The sequence below is a fragment of the Cnephaeus nilssonii genome, assembly GCF_951640355.1.
Source record: "Cnephaeus nilssonii genome assembly, chromosome: 13".
NCBI classification, from domain to species: domain Eukaryota; kingdom Metazoa; phylum Chordata; class Mammalia; order Chiroptera; family Vespertilionidae; genus Cnephaeus; species Cnephaeus nilssonii.
The window spans coordinates 51,373,901-51,395,280 of NC_137084.1; the positions used below are offsets into that span (position 1 = coordinate 51,373,901).

The 21,380-nt window shown below is 38.8% G+C and overlaps 1 protein-coding gene across 2 annotated transcripts in view; it reads left to right on the plus strand.

Moving 5' to 3' along the window:
• DDIAS (DNA damage induced apoptosis suppressor) overlaps positions 1-19,139 on the plus strand; it is a 28,880-nt gene extending 9,741 nt beyond the window's left edge. For both annotated transcript variants that reach the window (XM_079787285.1, XM_079787286.1), the window contains exons 4-7: positions 5,584-5,712; positions 13,605-13,766; positions 15,247-15,364; positions 16,296-19,139. In XM_079787285.1, coding sequence (XP_079643411.1) covers positions 5,584-5,712; positions 13,605-13,766; positions 15,247-15,364; positions 16,296-18,920 — 3,034 coding nt within the window. In that variant the 3' untranslated portion in view covers positions 18,921-19,139. The remainder of the gene's footprint in view (positions 1-5,583; positions 5,713-13,604; positions 13,767-15,246; positions 15,365-16,295) is intronic.
• The last annotated feature ends 2,241 nt before the right edge of the window (positions 19,140-21,380 follow it).

Below are 21,380 nucleotides of genomic sequence, written 5' to 3' on the forward strand. Positions count from 1 at the left end.
ATGGAAAGATAGCTTATTCTCCAAAGCAATGAGTAGCTACCTGTCCCTTGGAACTTTCTCTGCCCCTGTTTCTGTGAATTTGCTAAGTAAATGGGAATTTATTCCCCCAAAATGTATAGTAAAAGGATTTCTTGATCGTAATGGGACAAAGTTACATTGAAAGTACAAGTTGGTTTAAGAAATTGAGGATTAATTGATTAACTTTCTTTTTAAAAAATGAAAAAGAAGTAACAAAATTAGCGAATGATTATAATAGAATAAAGCTCTACTAGATGTAATTGTATACCTTGCTCTTTAGAGGTTTATTTAATTAGAAATTCTTTGCCTCTGGTTCAGGATTTTCTTAGTGCTTTTATTCTGTACCACATTCTGTTCCTTAGGGTAAGTAATGTAAATGTGTTTCCTCAGTACACTGGCATCATTCTCTGGTGCTCAGTGAAAGCACTTGTCTTTCATCCTTTCAGCCTCCCTTTCTCCCAGTTGATTTGTGGCTGATGATAAGTTGATAGTTGAGACAAGATAAAGGGGTTTTAAACCAAGAATTCAAGTGCCTCATACATTAGCCTTGTGCTGCTGCAGCCCCCGTGCACCTGCTCCACTCTCCTACCACACCACTCCTACTCAGCCTCCCACAGGAATATGGTTTGCTGACTGTGATGGAGCTGAAATAAATGTAATACTGTAGCACCAATCTTCCTAATGAAATCAAGAAGAAAGATAAATTGCAAGAAATACCACATATGGAATTGTCAAGTCTATCATGGTGCTTGCCTAACTTTAGTATTTATTCATTCCCAATGCTTCATTCAGTTATGCATCAAACATAGATTCACTATGCTGCAAGTCAAACAGGAGAGAGAGAGACAAAGCAAACTACCATATTTCCGGCGTATAAGACAACTGGGCGTATAAGATTTTCCTGGGTTAAAAAGTCGTTTTATACGCCGGAAAATACAGTAGTCCATTATATCTAATCCCATCAAATATAGTCCAATATACCGTATTTTCCAGCGTATAAAACGACTTTTTAACCCAGGAAAATCTTATACGCCCAGTCGTCTTATACGCCAGAAAGTATGGTAGATGACAAGTATCATAAAGGAAACACTATGGAAACAGCAAAGAATAACTAACAGTAACTATCTAAAAGGATATTATTATATTTTTGTCCACCAGACAATGAATGGGAAGTTTTTTTGCAATTTTCTGGGGTTTACAAGGTGAAACACAAATATTTGATGACCTTTTTCATTTCAGTTCTCAAATTTGCTAGTCATAATTTTCTAGACATACTTATTTTATCCACTAGAGTGCAGTAAATCTTTAAAGACAGTTTAACCAACCTTCCTTTTAAAATATAGCAATTAGTTCTTATACATTTAACTTAGAAATATGATGTGATGCATGCCAATATAGTTTTGGTACAATATAAAATTTTATTTTGGAATTCTAAATAAAATCATCTCTGCTCATATGACCAAAATTAAAGAAAATAAATCCAAAAAGGATGAAATGTAAGTAATGGTTAAAATAAGTTTTAATTAAGGCACCATATATGAAACTACTCTGTGTACTGTAATGTATCTACACTAATAAAAGAGTAAGATGCAAATTGACCATACCTTCACGACGCCCACCAGCCAATCAGGAGTGATCATGCAAAATAGCCCAACAAAGCTGGTGGGTTAATTTGCATACGCAGGCGCAGAGCTGCTGGGGGCAGGGTGGGATGCAGGCTTTCACACCACCCCAGCCGCTTCAGGCCTCTGGGCAGCGTGGGAAGGTGGAAAGGTGGCTTCAGCCAGAGCGAAGGCAGTGCCAGCAGCCAGGGGAAGGAAGGCCCATTCTTGCATGAATCTTTGTGAACCGGGCCTCTAGTATACACTTATAAAATTGTTTTGTGATTTGATAAAATGGTGTTTTATGTTGAATGATATATGTTGGAACTGACTTAAGAAGAGGAAAACTGAAAATCAGGAAAAAATTTAATAACTAAAGATCAAATTGACAAGTTTTGAATTAGGCATGGGGATATAAAAAGACGGTCCTTACTCTGGTTCCTGAAAAACATATTAAACAAGTTTTTGCCCTGGGTATTATGGCTCAGTCGGCGGGAGTGTCATCCCATACACTGAAAGGTCCTGGGTTTGATTCCCATTTAAGGCACATGCCTAGGTTGTGGGTTCAATCCCCAGCCCCAGTTGGAGCTCATGGGAGAGGAAACCAATTGAAGTTTCTCTCTCTCCCTGTCTCTCTCTGTGTGTGTGTCTCTCTCTCCCCTTCTCCCACCTTTCCCATTCCCTCTCTCTAAAAATCAATGAAAATATCCTTGGGTGAGTATTTAAAAGAAGAAAAAAACATTTAAAAAGCACACAAATTTATTATAAGTTGGTAAGTGGTAAATTGAAAGTAGGATTAACCCTAGCTGATTTGACTCAGTGGATAGAGCGTCAGCCTGTGTACTGAAGGGTCCTAGGTTCAATTCCAGTCAAGGGCACGTGCCCGGATTGCAGACTCGATCCCCAGTACAGGGTGTGCAGGAGGCAGCCGATCAATGATTTTTCTCTCATCATTGATGTTTCTATCTTTCTTCTCTGAAATCAATAAAAATATATTTTAAATAAATAAATAAATAAAAGTAGGATTACTAAACGTGGGAAAGCTTCCAGGAGAAGAGCCCTGACAAGAATTTTGAAGAAGAATAAGCCTTAGTAAGGAGAGTGACAGAACATTTTAAACAGAGGGAGGAGCCGGGGGAAAGAACACACACACACAAAGAAATGTGAAACATTGTGGTACGGGAGTGTTTGAAGGTGGGGAAGTGAACAAGGAACACAATTCAGATTACTATTTTGTGTTCTCTAGTATAAATTACTAGCACATAACGAACAAGGAGGAGAGATTCAAGAGAGAACACATTGGGGAGAATAAACCAAATAGAAGAGAGAAAAAAAAACATGTAAGACTATAGAAGTACAGTAGTATAAGATGTGGGGAAAAAGAAAAATCATTCTTTTTGTTAATAGAGACAGGCTTTGAAGAGAGCTTTCAATGAAAAGAAGAAAAATCCTATTATATGGCATATTGTAAAATGTTCTTAAATTGCATGATTCTGCTTACAGTTTTTCATGTATTCACTGAATATTTATAGTGAATTCACTGTGTGCTAAGCACTGGGGATATAGTGGAGCACAGGATAGACCAGGTCCCTATCTTGATGAAACTTTCAGACTAGCAGGGGAAGAACAAACAAAAATCAGTAAACAATGCATATGTAGAATAGATACATTCTCATGGTTGCTTATGTACGAGCATGATTAGCACCATGGAGAAATAAAATGGGTGATACATACCACAGAAACTAAGAGGTGTACTAGAGATAAAGTGGGGCTCTCTAAAGGGGTTAACATTAAAGATTGAAGGATGAGAGTGAACCAGCTATTTGAAGAACTAAGGGAGGAACATTTTAGGCACAGAAAAGTGTAAGCACAAAAGCCTGAGAAGAGAAACCATTTGGTGTACTTGAACAGAAAGAAGGCTAGTGTGACTTGAAGTACAGTGATGAAGGTGAAGTCAAGGAGGTGGAGCTAAGTGACCTAGGGCCTCATAGGCTATTGGAAGGAATTGAGGCTTCATTCTAAATAGCAGGATTTTAAACAGGTAAGAGATGACATTTTCAGGAGGGAGTTTTGCTCTGTGTTACGTCCTGTAGCTTACAGGTAGGTGTGCCACTGTGTTACACCCTACACCCTAAACTGGATTTTAGAGGAGAGGTAGAAGGCAGATGCTTATTTTGTGGCCCTTCTTTTTGCCTTCCCCTTGATCCTATATCCTTCTCTACCTTGTCCTTAGAGATTGCCATGTGGTCTAAAATGAAAACCAAATCTAGGAATACAAATGTGCTTTTGGTAGAACCTCATTAGTCTTAATATATTTAAGGATCCCAAAGTAAGAATAACAACAAAGAATTAGACAGCATTAGCTTTTTTTTCTGCTCCCTTTAATAAGGTAGCTCAGTGATTTATATAAATCTAACAGAGGCCCAATGCACGAAATTCGTGCAAGAGTAGGCCTTCCTTCCCCTGGCTGCTGGCACAGGGGATCTGGGTTTCCCTCCGGCCGCTGGCAGGCACCCGGGACCCAGCTTCCCTTGCAGCCCTGGCTTCATCTAGAAGGACATCCAAGTCTAATTAGCATAATACACTTTTATTATTATAGATTTATCTTTCATCTTTTCAAGTTTCCAGCATACTGCCTTAGGTGGCAAGATTTTATTTTCATAGAAATGTCATTTTGATTGATGGGCAGGATTAGTACCACTTTAAGATCTCTCTTCATTGTCACCACATTTCTAAATTTCTGATTATCCCATAAAGAGTTATGCCTAAAAGTTTCTATTATGATTTTTAATTATGACTTTTACTTTGTCACAGTTTGTGGATGCCAGTCTCAGAAATAGTTCCACCCATACTCAGAAATTGAAAGCTTTTGCCATGTGTTTACAAATGAAAATTTATTGATACAGCTTTATCTTGAACATGTGCAGAGACATTTATTTTATGCTATAATTAAGCTAATCAGTTTTAAATGTTGGTAAACAAACAAACATTTGAAATTTTTAAGAGTGTAAAATGTTGCTTTTTATTAAAATATATTTTATTGATTTTTTTTACAGAGAGGAAGGGAGAGGGATAGAGAGTTAGAAACATCAATGAGAGAGAAACATCAATCTGCCTCCTGTATACTCTCTACTGGGAATGTGCCCGCAACCAAGGTATATGCCCTTGACTAGAATCGAACCTGGGACCCTTCAGTCCGCAGGCCAATGCTCTATCCACTGGGCAACACCGGCTAGGGCGCTACTTTATTTTTTTACTAGAGGCCCAGTGCACGGATTTGTGCACCTGTGGGGTCCCTCGGTCTGGCCTACAGGGATGAGGCTGAAACTGGCTCTCTGACATACCCCAAGGGGTCCCGGATTGCAAGAGGGCTCGGGCCAGGGAGGGACCACAGGAGGGCTCCAGGGCATGTCCAGCCCGTCTGCCCCCTAGTGGTCAGTGTGTGTCATAGTGACTGGTCGAATGGTCAAACGGTCAGACACTTAGCATATTAGGCTTTTATGATATAGGATTTCTCAGATATGTTTTATACAAGGATCTTAAAGTATTTGAACTCTCTTTTCACCATATAACATTTTGCTTTTTCTGTTTGCAAAATATGAATTGTCTTATTTTCTCTTTAAGCTGTGTCAAAATGTACACACTGAGATCCAATAAAGTTCTGTGTAGCTTTTCTTATAAAGATGTGAAAGAAGCTAAATGACTTTTCCTGAATTATTGGGAATGAAATATTTATTCAGAAACAGAATGTTTGTTTGAACTATTCTGTTTTAAATTTTATTTTCTTTCTATTAATACTTTTAAATAAGCATGAAAAGAAAATTAGTTTTTCAATACATTGACATTTACTAGAAAAGACATCTCTTGGCTTTGCAGTGGAGGTTAAGAGGTTTTCTTCAGAAATGAATTATGTACCTACAATTAAAGATTTGCCACTCACCCCAGTGACTATCTTGTTTTGCAGGCCACAGCGTGAATACATGAATAAAAAAAGAAAGTTTCTTCTCGCCTCGGTTCTTGCTCTCCAAAATTCAAGTTTTATATATCCTTCATGTCAAAAGTGCTTCTCTCGGATAATCTTAGTCTCCAAAAGGTAAAAGTAAAGCCTGTAAACACAAGAGAGGAAATACAAGTCAGTTGCAAGCCGGTGCAGGAAACAGAAATTCCCCACTTTCATTTCCCCACTGCTATGGCACAGCATAGCAAGGTTTTGACAGAGGAATTCCATACTCTAGCCTTTGGAAGGGATTTTAGAGACACCGAAGATCGAAAAGATTTCCACCTAAAGATTTTCTTTGAATTCCAAATCCTTGGTGATAAAATCTATAATAGGTACTTTGTATTTAATAAGGTTAACTTTCTTCTTTGCTTTAACCTCCAAGATTTAGAGCAATGGTGGTTTTCAAATTACATTTTGCAGAGCCTTAAGGGTTCATGCTTCTAGAGGGAGATGGGGATTAGAGAAGGAATAATAGATAGTGCTAACAAGTAGGATGGGCTCTGGCCCCCTCTTTCGTTTCAGCAAGACCTCCATTCTCATCCTTCTGTTAGGGTTCCAAGATTTCATTTGAAAAGGTTCCATGATGTATATAAAAATGCAGACACATAGATGTACAGATATAAAAAATATATGTATGGATAGTTTTTGATCATTCATATAAGATTATCATATGAAGGACCACATTAACTTTGTGTGTGTGTGTGTGTGTGTGTGTGTGTGTGTGCACGCTCTCCCAAAAATTATGAGTAAGGGGGGGTACTTACTTTTCCACATAAGCTGTTCACCTAACCCAAACAGTTGTGAGTTGTCCTTCTAAGTTACTTAATGGGACACATAGTTTCTTTAGTCTAGAAATCTCTCTGATACTAAGAACTTCCTTTTCCTGTCTTAAAATGTGAATTGTAGCTCAGACACTATCTATCCTCTCTCCTATCCCTTCCCACCCCACCGCTTAGCCACCCAAAAAGTTTGTATCATTTATTTAAACAAGTTGAATTGAATTTTACACACATTGATCATAGTTTTCTCCTACTGGGGGGAAATGGTATGTAAAGCTTTAAAGTACTTTTTTTTCAATTACAGTTACATTCAGTATTATTTTATATTAGTTTTAGAGTTTCAGGTATACAGCATAGTGGTTAAATAATCATATACCTTACAAAGTGTTTCCCCTGATATTTCTAGTACCCATCTGGCACCATACAGAGTTATTACAATATTATTGACTATTTGCTGTACTTTACATCCCTGTGACTATTTTGTAACTGCCAATTTGTACTCCTTAATCTTTTCACCATTTTTACCCCAACCCCACTTTCCTCTGGCTACCATCCGTCTGTTTTTTGTATCTATAAGTCTCTTTCTGTTTTCTTTGCTCATTTATATTGTTCTTGGATTCCACATGTAAGTGAAATCCTATGGAATTTGTCTTTCTCTAACTGACTTATTTCACTTAGCATAATAACCTCTAGGTCCATCCATGCTGTCACAAATGGTAAGGTTTCATTCTTTTTTATGGCTGAGTAGTATTCCATTATATGTGTAGGCAAAAGTAGTTTTATAGTTGTGAGTATGCAAAACATGATTTATTCTTTTATTATTATTTATTAAATATTGTATTATTTATTTGTATTAAAACTGTAATCCTACTTTTGCCCTCCCTGTATATATGCACCATAGCTTTTTGTCCACTCGTCTGTTGATGGGCACTTGGGTTGCTTCCATTAAGTATACACTTTTTTTTAATATATATTTTATTGATTTTTTACAGAGTGGAAGAGAGAGGGATAAAGAGTTAGAAACATCGATGAGAGAGAAACATCGATCAGCTGCCTCTTGCACACCCCCTACTGGGGATGTGCCCGCAACCAAGGTACATGCCCTTGACCGGAATCGAACCTGGGACCTTTGAGTCCGCAGGCCGACACTCTATCCACTGAGCCAAACTGGTTTCGGCTACATTTTTTTTAAATATATTTTTATTACATTGTATGCATTCAATTTAATATGGGACTATAAATTTGGAAGGGACATTATGTAACCATCTAGTCTAGGTATTCTTAACCTGGGGTCTATGTGTAGGCTATAGATGTATATGAATCTTCCTGTCCCCAAAATATATAAAGTATCGTGTGTTCTGGTTATGTGTGCATTTTTCTGGGAAGGGTCCATTGCTTTTCATCAGATTTTCAGTTTCACGACCAAGGCAACACTAAAGATTACTAATCTCACCACAACTTCTACTTCAGGGATTTATGTAAGTACACTAGAAAAATAAACAAATGAAACTTGCTGTTTTAACTGGTATCCAAAAGAGTAGCAGATTTCATGTTATTTTAGATGGATCTTTTCAGAGGCTTTTTGAGATCAAAACTATTTTCATAATTCTAAGGCATTATTTCCCTTTTCACTCTCACTCTTATGAGTGGGTAACCAAGTTTTCTGTTTTCGAGAGACTACATGACATATGATGATATCAACAGATTGAGCAGAAAAGGACATGTGAGAATTCAACTGCTTGTATTAAATCAAACATTTAAAGAGATATACAAAATGTAAAACAATGCCATCTTCTCACTAATTATTTTGGGGGGAACACACAGTTATTTTTATTAAACTATGTTCTTTATGTAACCATGCAATGGATCTGTTATTTTTAATTAATAAATACTTTTTAGATTTATTCATTTTAATTTCTTTATTTAATTTCTTATAGTCAGTTAAAATATAAGTAGCTATTACTCATATAAACAAAAGCCCTTTGGTTTTCTTCATAATTTTTAAGCATATAAAGTTTGAAAACTGCTATTCCATAACAAATTACATTTTGGAAATAGGGGTGTTTCTGTAAGTTAAATCTGGGAATTATAATGTGAATGTGTTGCCTCTACCCTTGCTTCCCAAAGTCTTGGTCAGGGAAACAGTTGCATTGGTATAATCTGGCAGCTTGTTAAAAATGCAGGATTTGGGGCCTTGACTCAAACTTAGATACCAAGTGATTTGTATACATATTAAAGTTCAAGCTCTGATGTGTATTATTCCACATGAACATTTATTTGTTTCAATCCAGCCTTATTCCCAAAGGACTAAAGGAAATCATATACAGACAGTCCTCAGGTTACGTCAGACTCGACGTATGTGGTTTCGTGGTTACGTCACCATCTCCCATTTATTTATATATAAAAAAATGTTCCATCATTTCAACGTATATACATACGTGCTTTATGTTTTTTATTATTTATTTACCACAAGTAAAGGTCAGGAATTGTTATCTTTCTTTTAAATTTTTTTTACTGTTTCACTTCATTACTGCTGTGTATGTGCTCCATGTGAGTGATGTAGATGCTTATGTGGGTGGGTTCTGACTTACGGGGAAAATCGTGTTACGTCGCACTGAAGGAACGGATCTCCAACGTAACCCTAGGACCTACTGTACATAAATATCTACATTATACATATACAGGGCATCCCGAAAAAAATGTATACAGAGTGTCTGTAGATTCTATTACATTTTGAAAATGAAATGAAATGTAAACACTGGCTTTATAATTATATTTTTTTGTGTTTACATATTTGGGGGACACCCTGTATAAAGCTATATATAATTTAGTGTTTGTATTAGTGAACTTAATTTTTTGTTTTGTTTTTAATAATTCTTTATTGTTGAAAGTATTATATACGTTCTCCTTTATGTCCCCCATTGACCCCCCCCAGAACACCCCTACCCCCCACCACCACAGGCCTTTAGCACCCTATTGTCTATGTCCATGGGCTGTTCTCTGTATCCAAGGTCTTTGGTTGATTATCTCCCTCCCACCCACCCACCCTCCCGCCTTCCCTCTGAGATTCCGCACTCTGTTCCATGCTTCAATGTATCTGGATTCACACCGTTCATCACTTTATTTTGTTACTTACGTTCCTAAGTGTGATCATGTGATACTTGTCTTTCTCTGACTGACGTATTGCACTTAGCATGATATTCTCCAAGTCCTTTCATGCTGTCTCAAAGGGTAAGAGATTCTTCTTTTTTGCTGCTGCATAGTATTCCATGGTATAAATGTACCACAGCTTTTTTATCCACTCATCTACTGATAGGCACTTGGGCTGTTTCCAGATCTCAGCTATTGTAAATTGTGCTGCTATGAACATAGAGGTGCATACATTCTTTCTGATTGGTGCTTCGGGTTTCTTATTATATACTAGAGGCCCAGTGCGTGATTGAATCATGCACGTGTAGGGTCCCCTACATGCTTTCGCTTTCGATCGCGGTGGAGCTGGGTGCCTGTCCGCTGGTGCACCAGGCCTTTCAGAAGCCTCCGGCGCGGCAGAGGCTTCCGAAAGGCCTGGTGCCAGAGCGGACAGGCACCCAGCTCCCCCGCTTTTGATGGTCCGCAGCAGGACGTGAGCTCGCTGCCCCAGAGGCCCCTTCTGTTCCACAGCACAGCCATGTCGCAGACGCTGAGCTCGCGTCACCAGCGCCGGCCCAATCGGCTACCCCGGCTACCCCGAGTCCCGCCCCCTGCGCCTCCCGCTGGCCCAATCGTGGGCGTAGCGGAGTGATGGTAATTTACATATTACCCTTTTATTAGGTAGGATTACCAGAAATGGGATCACTGGGTCAAATGGCAGTTCCATATTTAATTTTTTTAGGAAACTCCCTACTGTTTTCCATAATCATTGCACCAATCTGCATTCCCACCAGCAGTGCATGAGGGTTCCCTTTTCTCCACATCCTAGCCAGCACTTGTCATTTGTTGATTTGTTGATGATAGCCATTCTAACAGGTGTGAGATGGTACCTCATTGTGGTTTTGATTTGCATTTCTTGGATGATCAGTGACTTTGAGCATTTTTCTTATGTCTCTTGGCCATCTGTATGTTCTCTTTGGAGAAGTGTCTATTTAGGTCCTTTGCCCATTTTTTCATTGGCTTGTTTGTCTTCCTTTTGTTAAACTGTATGAGTTCCTTATATATTTTGGATATTAACCATTTATCAGATGTACCATTGCCAAATATGAGTAAACCTAGTTTTTGTTAGGCTATCATTAATACTCTATTTGCAAGATAGTTCATTACTAACCATATTGTTGTTATAGTTATCGGAAGGCATAATGCAAGAAAAATCTCCAGGATAGAAATCCAAAGCCTTGGATCTGGGTCATAAAATTCACTAACTTTGTCACCTTGGGCAGAAATTCACTCCAATTGTCCCTTACATAAATGGGAATAAATGGCCTTATTTACATAACTAGAAGCCCGGTGCACAAAATTCGTGCACAGAGGGGGGTTGGCCCTCAGCCCAGCCTGTACCCTCTCCAATCTAGGACCCCTGGAGGGATGTCCAACTGCCCGTTTAGGCCCGATCCCACCGGGCCTAAACAGGCAGTCGGACATCCCTCTCACAATCCAGGACTGCTGTCTCCCAACTGCTTGCCTGCCTGCCTTCCTGATTGCCCCTAACCGCTTCTGCCTGCCAGCCTGATCAACCCCTAACCATTCCGCTGCCAGCCTGGTTGATGCTTAACTGCTCCCCTGCCAGCCTGTTTGCCCCCAACTTCCCTCCTCTGCCTGCCTGGTCACCCCTAACTGCCCTCTCCTGCAGGGTTGATCACCTCCAACTGCCCTGCCTTGCAGGCCTGGTCCCTCTCAACTGCCCTCCCTTGCAGGCCGGGTGCCTCCCAACTGCCCTCTCCTGCTGGCCATCTTGTGGTGGCCATCTTGTGTCCACATGGGGGCAGGATCTTTGACCACATGGGGGCAGACATATTGTGTGTTGGAGTGATGGTCAATCTGCATATTACTCTTTTATTAGATAGGTAGAGGCCTGGTGCAGGAATGGGGGTCAGCTGGTTTGCCCTGAAGGGTGTCCAGGATCAGGTGGGGGTTCCCTTGGGGCGTGGGGCGGCCTGAGCGAGGGGCCTGTGGTGGTTTGCAGGCGGGCCATGCCCCCTGGCAATGCAAGCGGAGGCCCTGGTATCTGGAATTTATTTTCCTTCTACAATTGAAACTTTGTAGCCTGGAGTGGAGCCAAGCCTGCTGCTCCCTCCGCAGCCGGCAGCCATTTCTGTTGCAGTTAATTCACCTTCTATAATTGAAACTTCGTAGCCTTAAGCGGGTGGGCCCGGACAGGGTGTGCAGAAAGCTTTGCTTCCCCTGTTGCCAGGGGCAACCCTGGCCTGCTCTCTCAAGCTCCGTTCTGCCGCCATTCTGTTTGAATTTGTTTACCTTCTATAATTGAAACTTTGTAGCTTGAGTGGAGGCTTAGGCCTGGCAAGGGCAGGCGGAAAGCTTGGCTTGCTCTGTTACCTGGGAAACCTTGCTCTCTGTGGCTGTAGCCATTTGCATACTTGCTCTGATTGGCTTTTGGGTGTGGCTTGTGGATGTGTCGAAGGTACGGTCAATTTTAATATTACATTTTTATTAGGTAGGATTTTTAAAGAAGGTATATTTATAGCCAAACTACAACACAACTCCAGCAGATTTGGGTAAGATTACACGAATGGATTGGCACAGATCCATCCTCAGTGTAGCAAAAAAATAATTAGCACAAATCTAATGATGAATCAATAACTTCTTATATGAAGGATTAACCTTTGTTCAAAATACTCACCTTGGTCCTGTGGACTTTAGGCTCCCCCTAGTGGCTATGTGGCAGCAATCAAATGATTACAGTTATCTGTATTTTCTATTAGCATTTTCTATTTACTTTTTTCAGCTAGATCAGTGATTTTCAACTGGTATGCCACAAGAATTTTTTAAACATGTAATGCCTGACTATTTAGTCAGGGGCACTCACCTCTTTTTCCTTAGATTGTCAAATAAAAAAAATGGCAACAGCCAACACAACAATAGCCATCTTGTGTGGATGAATCAAAATTATACCTATTTTTTGTCAGATTGGCAAAGTATATATTTTTTGGTGTGCTGCAGAATTTTAGTAATTAGTTTATGTGTGCCATGAAATGAAAAAGGTTGATAATTGCTAAGCAACACAAAGAACAAAAAATCCTAAGATTAACTATTACCAAAAGAGTTTTCATTGGTCAGTGTGCTAAATTAAGAATGTAAGTTATAAGACATTATTGCAAACAACTAAAAAGGAGGGAAACAGTAGAAGTGACAATATCATTACAATATTTAATATAATTATTAGAAAGAATCAAACTAACTTATTAATTGGCAAAATTGGCAATAGATGTTTTCTTTACTTTCTTTTCTTTTTCTTTGTCTCCTTTTATATTTCTTCAACCCTGAATTTTACTGATGAGGCAATCAAGGTTTAAGGGATTTAGTAAATATCCCAAGATCAGACATTTAGTACATGACAGTAAAGTTAACACTTAATAGGTTTTTTCACCAGAAAGACATTGGCCATAATTATACATTGCCTTAGAAACAAGTGAAAGAAGATGTTTTGTAATCTAATAAATTCTTAGAATATTCCAATGAATTAAAGAAAGTAAAGTTATTTTTATAATGGTGAGAAAAATGTAACTGGGTTCTCTATATATACATTTTTATTAGTTGTTTCAAGATTGTTAATTATTTTTAATAGAAGATAGACATTAATTTTCAGGTCTTCTGTTGGTGTGGTGTTTACTTCATTATATTTAGTTTGCACATACCCCCAACCCTAGACTATAATGTTTCTCACTTTGTTCATGATGATTTAGCTATTAGAACATCTCTTCCCACCATGCTGCCTCCTAAACCCTCCTAACACACAAACACACATACACACACACACACTCACACTCCACTTTTCTGTCTGTTCTGTGCCACTTAATTTAAATCAGTGAAAGCAGCTGTTATGAGTAAATAAATTCAAAAGAAATTAATCTGAAATAGTTTAAGATGAATGTAAGTGGTATAGGAACATTTGTATATAAGACATTATTTTTAATTTTTACTTTTCCAGATTTGTTTTTCATCATATGAAAAAAAAATTAGTGAACATTTCTATACTTTTTTCTTCCACTTTTCCAGGTCTAATTGTCCAAAATGTGGTTCTACTGGTGAAGCTGAAAATGCCAGTTACAGATACAGACTTTCCATAAAAGTTGCAGAATCAAACAAATTATTTGGCATTACTGTTTTTGGAAGCTGCTTAGATGCATTTTTTGGTCTTACAGCCACTGATTTGCATAGGTAAGATTATTTAAAGCATTCTTTTTCCTACCTATGCCTTTAGTATATTAATAGAATTTTAAAATATGTGTTTTTAAGGTAATAAACATTTAGTAAAAAAAGAAAAAGATGACCTCATTCATTGACCGCTCAACCTCAGATCATCAGTTTCTTTAAAAGATCATCAAGAAATAGATGTTTATTTCCTGAATATATCCTACCTAATAAAATGGTAATATGTCAATTACCATCACTCCGATTGGGCCAGCAGGACGCTGAGCTTGCGTCGCCAGTGGCGGCGGGAGCTCAGCGTCTGTGCCAGCTCAGCGTCTGCGCCATGGCTGTGCTGCGGCACAGAAGGTGCCTCTGGGGCAGTGAGCTCACATCCTGCCGCGGACCATCAAAAGCGGAGGAGCTGGGTGCCTGTTGCTCCGGCACCAGCGGACAGGCTCCCAGCTCCACCGCGATTGATCGAAAGCAAAAGCATGTAGGGGACCCTACACGTGCATGATTCAATCATGCACTGGGCCTCTAGTATTGTGATAATGTTAAACCAAGCTCCTTTTATCCAAGCCAATTAAGCTGTGATTAGAATACTAAATTACAAAACTCTAATCCAAATTAGAGGACATAGAATAAAAGTAAAATTGTTTCAAACTGAGGGATTATCCAAGTTGATATTTCCATTCAAGTGGCCAACATCCCGTGAGGCAGAAGAAGTCTTTTGTGGGAATATTTGCATATCAGATGTTGAAATGTTAATTCTCTCATTACAACTTCACCTGCATAGTTTGATGTTGTCCTAAAAATGCAAGGATATATTTAAGCAGTCTTTTACCCACCTCCCCTAATCCCTAACAGAAGAAATGTCTGTCTGTCTCCTTATTGTTGAGAGCAGACTCATTTGAAGAAAGGGGCAGCAGAGGGACCACAGGATCGCCAGGGAAGAGGAAAGACTCCCCTCTGCTTTGATGAGGACTAGAGATTCCATCACTACTTCCACTGCTACTTCTAGCATAATTGCTGGGCCTGATTCCTAGGCAGGCATCTATTTTATTCACATTTGATCAATTGTTTTTGTTTTTCTAGCTATGGAAAACTAGAGGGAACAAAATGCCTAGCTTTTAATGTCACTTATTTTTATTTTTATTTTTTTTCATTTCAGAGAGGAAGGGAGAGAGAGAGAGAAATATCAATGATGAGAGAGAATCATTGATCCGCTGCCTCCTGCACCGCCCCTCCACCCTCCACCCCCTTACTAGAGATCAAGCCCACAACCCGGGCATGTGCCCTTGACTGGAATCAAACCTGGGACCCTTCAGTCCGCAGGCCTACGTACTATCCACTGAGCCAAACCAGCTAGGGCTAAAGTCACTTTTTTAAATATGTAACTAAAAAGGTTCATGCTGCATTTTCAAACTAATTGTTCATATTTCTGACTTTATGGCAAGTTAAAATTTCAAAGTTTATCTATTCACACTTTTTTTTTCCTCCAATCAAGATACATTCAGGATTCCGGTGAAATTCCAGGAGCACTGGATAGGGATGCAACTCAGAACCTATTAACTAAAGCAGTTGAAACTTGCTTTGTTGGACAGAGCTTTATTTTTGGAGTGACGGTAATTGAGACTTTCTTTCTTCTGTTAACATTTCCATTGTAATGAAATTATTTTAATTCTCTAAATAGTTTCTCAGAGTCATAAATGTGAGATCCTATAGAAGCACTTTAGACTGTGTAAAAATAGGCTATAGGTTAAACACCATGTGTGACAACTTCCTCTTTCAAAAAGTCAGAAAAGTCTAGTTTAAATGTTTTCAGAGCTCTAAAAATCTAACTTTATATAAATTCAGAAGTGTTAGATATTTGTTTATCTGCATATTGATAACTAATAATAGGTTAGAAGGATGGTTTTAAATAATTATAAAAGTGACCATAGAAGTTCAAAATAATGTACTAATTCTGAAGGAGTAATCATTTCCTGTTTCATCTGTGCTAAAGGGAACAAATGTAAATTTTATCCATATTGGAATTAGGGTTTTAAAACTAAGAACAGAGCACTCCTTAACTGCACAGTGAGAAAGACCAAAGGGAAGGTCAAGCCAGGAGCTACAGAGCTTTTCTTTGTTAAAACCTTAGACAGTTCTTTATCTTTTTTTTTAATAGGTGAGAACATTCTCTTAAGCACTCAAGGTTTATGAAAGTTAATGACAGATATAATAGCTATAATTTATTGAGCAACTACTATTTGCTAAGCAGTGCAGTTTTCCATGTTATTGCAAATAGAGTAAACTTGCATTTTTTTAATCTCTAGTTTATAAATGAGAAAACTAAGGCTCAAAAAGGTTAAATAAGTTGTCCAAAGTCACAACACTAGTAAATGTTAGAACTAGGATTTGAATACAAGTCTCTTTACTCCAAGGCTTACTTCTCTTACTTATACTACTGTGTCTATAACACTAGATGAATTGAAATTATTTGAAATCTGTTTCACATTCTAATCAAAGGGAGAAAATTTTATTCTCATTTAAATGTATTAACTTCTTTCACAGAATTTTGAAAACCAACATGGGCAAGGTTCAGATTCCAGTAACTTCTTAGAACAGTGCCCTGGCCGTAGGAGAGAAATTAAAGAGCTACTAGCTTGCCAGATTGTCCTACCAGACCCGGGTGTTGCAGGCTTCACTGTCATTGACTATTTCCGGCAGCTTTTGCAGCTTTCCAATTTCAGGAACCTCCATGGTGGCTCCCAGGCACCTAATAGCCACCTGCTTGCTTTAGAACACTCAAGTAGTGATCTCAGCAGCATATGTGGCCTTGACAGCAGCTCTTGTTTTGTTGAATCCCATGGCAGAGATAACTTTTCAATGTCCTGGCAGCCATCACTTCAACTCACGTCCATTGTTTCACAACTAACAGATGAGGACAATTTTTCAGCTTCAGAACAAAGCAAGGTCTTTGATACTCTTCATCAGAACAGACAGTGCATTTCCTTGACAGAGGCCACTGGTTCAGGTGGTTGCCATGATGTCATTCAGTGTTCATGGAGCCTTGTTTCATATATGGATAAAAAGAGCACAGCACAAAAGTTAGGTGATGAACGTGGCTTACAAGCTAATCAGTCAGGTGCAGTACACAGCAGTCATCATGAAATTGGAGTTACTGGTTCTAATTTATTCTCCTTGAAAATGCAAGAGTCCCATGAGCCAAGTAATACAAAATCCTTCCACAGTGCAATAGAAATTAAAAAGAGAAATTCCCAGCATGAGCTAACATGTCATGATATCAATACTCCCTCCAGCCTTCAGGAAAGATCTGCGTGTTGTCCACCTATATCACTCAGACTTGAAGAGATAGCTGGTGGTTCCCAGGATTATGACCCCAAGATTTGGGATGATCTGCCACTCTCTGAAAGCTTAAACAAGTTTCTGGCAGTTATCGAAAGTGAGATTGCTATAACCCCCGCGGATGCCAGCAGTAGGCAGCATCATCTAGATAATGGCATCGATGAATTACAGGCAGACCACAGCAGTTTATCTGTGACTCCCCAGGGAGCTGCTGGAGCCTTGCATACACCACCTATAGCGTTAAGATCATCTCAAGCGGCAGTCAAAGCAAACTCTGGCAAAGGTAACTTTCTTTCCAACTGTGAAGCAAATCCAGCTGCTAATGTTCAGGAGTCACACCCAGAGAACACAGCAGAGTCTGTCTCCATAGGTAGAAATGGAAGAGAGATTTCTGAATGTTTTCTATCAAACGCTTCTCTGTCAGCTCTGTTTCCAGCTTCAAAAGGTTTAGGAACAACATCTACTCTTAGGAAGTCTACCAGAATTCCACCACGTAGGGCTACGATTTCACATACGCACAGTAATTCAGAGAGTGACCATTCTTGTCTCAATATCAAGTGTTTTAATGGAAGTGGAGAAAAATCACCTTTGGAAATGAGTGAAAAGTTGGTGACTTTGTGTTCCAGGAGGTATAATGATGTTTCTGACCTTTGCAACTTAGAAAATAAACAATGTAGGAGGTGGCCAAAGAACCAAGGTGACAGTCTTACAATTTGCAGGAAACTTACATATTCCTTAGAAGCTCTTTGCAGCAGTCCAAGTAGAAGTACAAATGCATTGAAAGAAATGCGTTATGGACATAGCAGAAATAATTTAACACAGACCTATGTTCCTGGTCATGAAAGCAGCTACAATGCTTCTGCTGATCTCTTTGATGATAGTGCTAAAGAAATGGACATGGCAACAGAAACCACCAAAAAGTCACAGGATATTTTGTTACAATGGGGAAAGTCTTTGGCAGAAAGTCATCATATAGAATCTGATTTTTCACTGAGATCACTTTCTGAAAACTTCAGCCAATCTTCACAAAAATTACCCTTGCCAAACATGCCTGCTTCCATGAATCCAGAAACATGCTCTTCACATTTTCCATCAGATTCAGAAAGTGATGTTGAAAGTAGCCAGGACTTTGTTCCATGTTCACAGTCAACTCCTGTTGCAGGATTCCACCAAACAAGAATTCATGGGGTGAAAGGAGCTTTCAAGAAACTGCCTACCTTTTATGTGGATCTTGATACTAACTATAAAAAAACAAGGATTTCCTCTGAAAATGAGGCACAGCAAGCCACTCCCAGGTCTCAAAAAAATATAAAAACGCCCAGCCAGAAAGCCAAAAGCCCTGTTATTCCTGGTGTGACACAACCAGAGGTTGTCAACAACTGTTCTATTGCTGAGTGCCTTGCATCTGACATTGATGAATGGGTCCCTCCGACCACAAAAAAAGCATTTCTTCCCGATATGCTTCGATTCCAAGCCTTGGGTATAAGAAAAAGCCTTGCTGCCTGTAATTCTCCTGATGAGAACACATTACCGAGAAAGAAACTGAAGCATGTCAAACAAAGAACCAATAAACGTTTCATTAAGAAAGAGTTAAATTTAAAGAACCCGCTTACAGCAGTAGTCGCAAACCAGAAAACTCCTAACTACAGCAGTACACACTCAGGCTGGATTTCCAAAGAGTCAGTGTTGGAACTTGGTTGTGGTTCAGAAGTCAGTTGTTGCCTTTCATTTTCAGAAAATTGGCCACCTTCAGTGCCTGAAACTAAAAACGCTTGGTCTCCTGAATTGTTTTCACAGAAAGTCACCTCAACCCAATGGCTAAACCTTTAAAGGTTTGTTTCGAAACATTTGCCTCCACTGGCATGGGAAGCATTCGTCCCATTTTGAATACTTGAAGAAACACAAATAGAAAAGAGGTGCTGTCTTTTAAAAATGTTTATAAAGCAGTTGTTTTTCTGTGTTTATCCAGAATACTCTGATTCAGATAACTTGGCACTTTATATTTTGGTTGCATATTAGTAATATTGTTTTGCTTGGTAAAATTATTTGTTAAACTCACATGTACATTCAGAAATAAAGCCTTTACAAAGCAAAACTTAAAATCTTCATTAATTGGTCTGCTCAGCTCAGAAAAATGCCTGTTGTGTATTAGGCCAACTACTCTGTCAAGTTTGTGATACCAAGCCTACGAGATCACTGATCTCAAAAGATTTTGTTCCACTAGGTAAGACAGACATATTACAGTTTCACTACAATGCAGCAAATGCAATGAAAGGGGTTTTTATATATATATATATTTTTTTTTATTGATTTTTTTACAGAGAGGAAGAGAGAGGGATAGAGAGTTAGAAACATCGATGAGAGAGAAACATCAATCAGCTGCCTCCTGCACACCCCCTACTGGGGATGTGCCCGCAACCAAGGTACATGCCCTTGACCGGAATTGAACCTGGGACCCTTCAGTCCACAGGCCGACGCTCTATCCACTGAGCCAAACCGGCTAGGGCAATGAAAGGGGTTTTTAATGGCTATTACAAACATTCATGTTGCTATGGGATCCTGATAGAGAAGCAATTAACCCAGCAGAATCTGGGCTGGGGATAAGTCAATAAAAACTGAGTAGTAGAGTTAAATGTGAAACTGTGACTATTTTATTTAATAAATATTCATTATATGCTTACTTCATTTGAGGTACTGGGAACAAAAAGGTGAAAGCCAAGCTCCTTCCCTCAAGAAATTCATGGTCTATTAAACAAACAGTATTTGATAAGTTCTGTGATTGGAGATAAGCTTGTAGTGCTAATGGGAGCAAAAATCAGGAGCAGTTTCTAGACACTCGAGTCCCTAGCAGCCCCTCAGCTAAACCTTGAGCTGTGAAACCTGTACTCTGTTCAGCTCCCTGTGCCACTCCCCACAGCAGCTATTCCAAATCTTCGTTCTCTTCATGCCGCCAACCTGCTGCTCCTCTTCTTGCTTCCTCCTTCATGGAGGACATTGAGATCACCTGTTGTTTCCCCCACTTCCCACACCCATGTCTACTCATCTATATCTATACTCACCACAGCTTCTTTCCTCTAATCTCAGAAAATGATGTACACCTTCTATTTAGTGCTGATCTTTCTAGTGTCTGGCTGTTAATCAATTATACCCATCTTTACCTTCTCACTCTCTTGTTTCTCTTCTTCTCCCTAACTTTACACTTGGAAAATTTACAAACACGTAAGAGTTGAAAGAATAGAGCAGTACAATATAGAGCATCTATACATACCACTTAGAAACCAGTTATGTTTAATGTTTTGCCTTTTGCATGTGTATGTATTTGCTTTCAATATATCTGTATAGATCTATATAGTTTTTGTTGAGCCATTTGAATTTAAGCTGTGGATAGGACATTTCATTCCTAAGTACATCAACATAAATTTCCTTAAAAAAGACTTTAACTACATAACTACAATATAATTATCACACCAAAGAAAAATAGCAATTGTTCTCCAGCAGCTAATATTCAGCTCATATTCAAAATTTTCTACTTATCCCTAAATTGTCTTATAATTGTAGTTTATATTATTTAACCAGGATTTTGTTAAAGTTTATCCATGATATATGGATAAACTTTAACAAAATGTCTCCTGTCTTTTTCTAGAACTCTTATTCTCTATTACTTTAACTTTATGAGAAAATTAGACCATTGTTTTGTAGAATGTCCTACATTTTAGATTTATGTATTTGCTTCATTTTAGTATAAATACCTTATCTCTCTGTCCCCCAATATTTCCTATAAATAAAAATGTTGCCCATCAATATATCCTAAGAATCCCGAAACACCAATCTGAAAGAATATATGCAACAATATGTTCATAGCAGTGCTATTTACTATAGCTAAGATTTGGGAAAAGCCCAAGTGCCCATCTGTAGATGAGAGGATAAAAAAGATGTGGTACATTTGTACAATGGAATACTTTGCAGCTGTAAAAAAGAAGGATCTATTACCCTTTGAGACAGCATGAAGGGACCTGAAAAGTATTATGCTAAGTGAAATAAGCCAGTCAGAAAGACAAGTATCACATGATCTCACTTATATATGGAATCTAATGAACAAAATAAACTGACCAACAAAAAAAGATCCAGAGACATGGAAGCATGGAACAGATTGATAAATCCCAGAGGGAAAGAGGGCAGGGCAGGGGGGAGAGATTAACCAAAGAATTTATGTGCATGTATGCATTACCCATGGACAAACAATAGTGTAGCCTGGCACAGGGAGTGCAGGGTGAAGGGGGTCAATGGCGG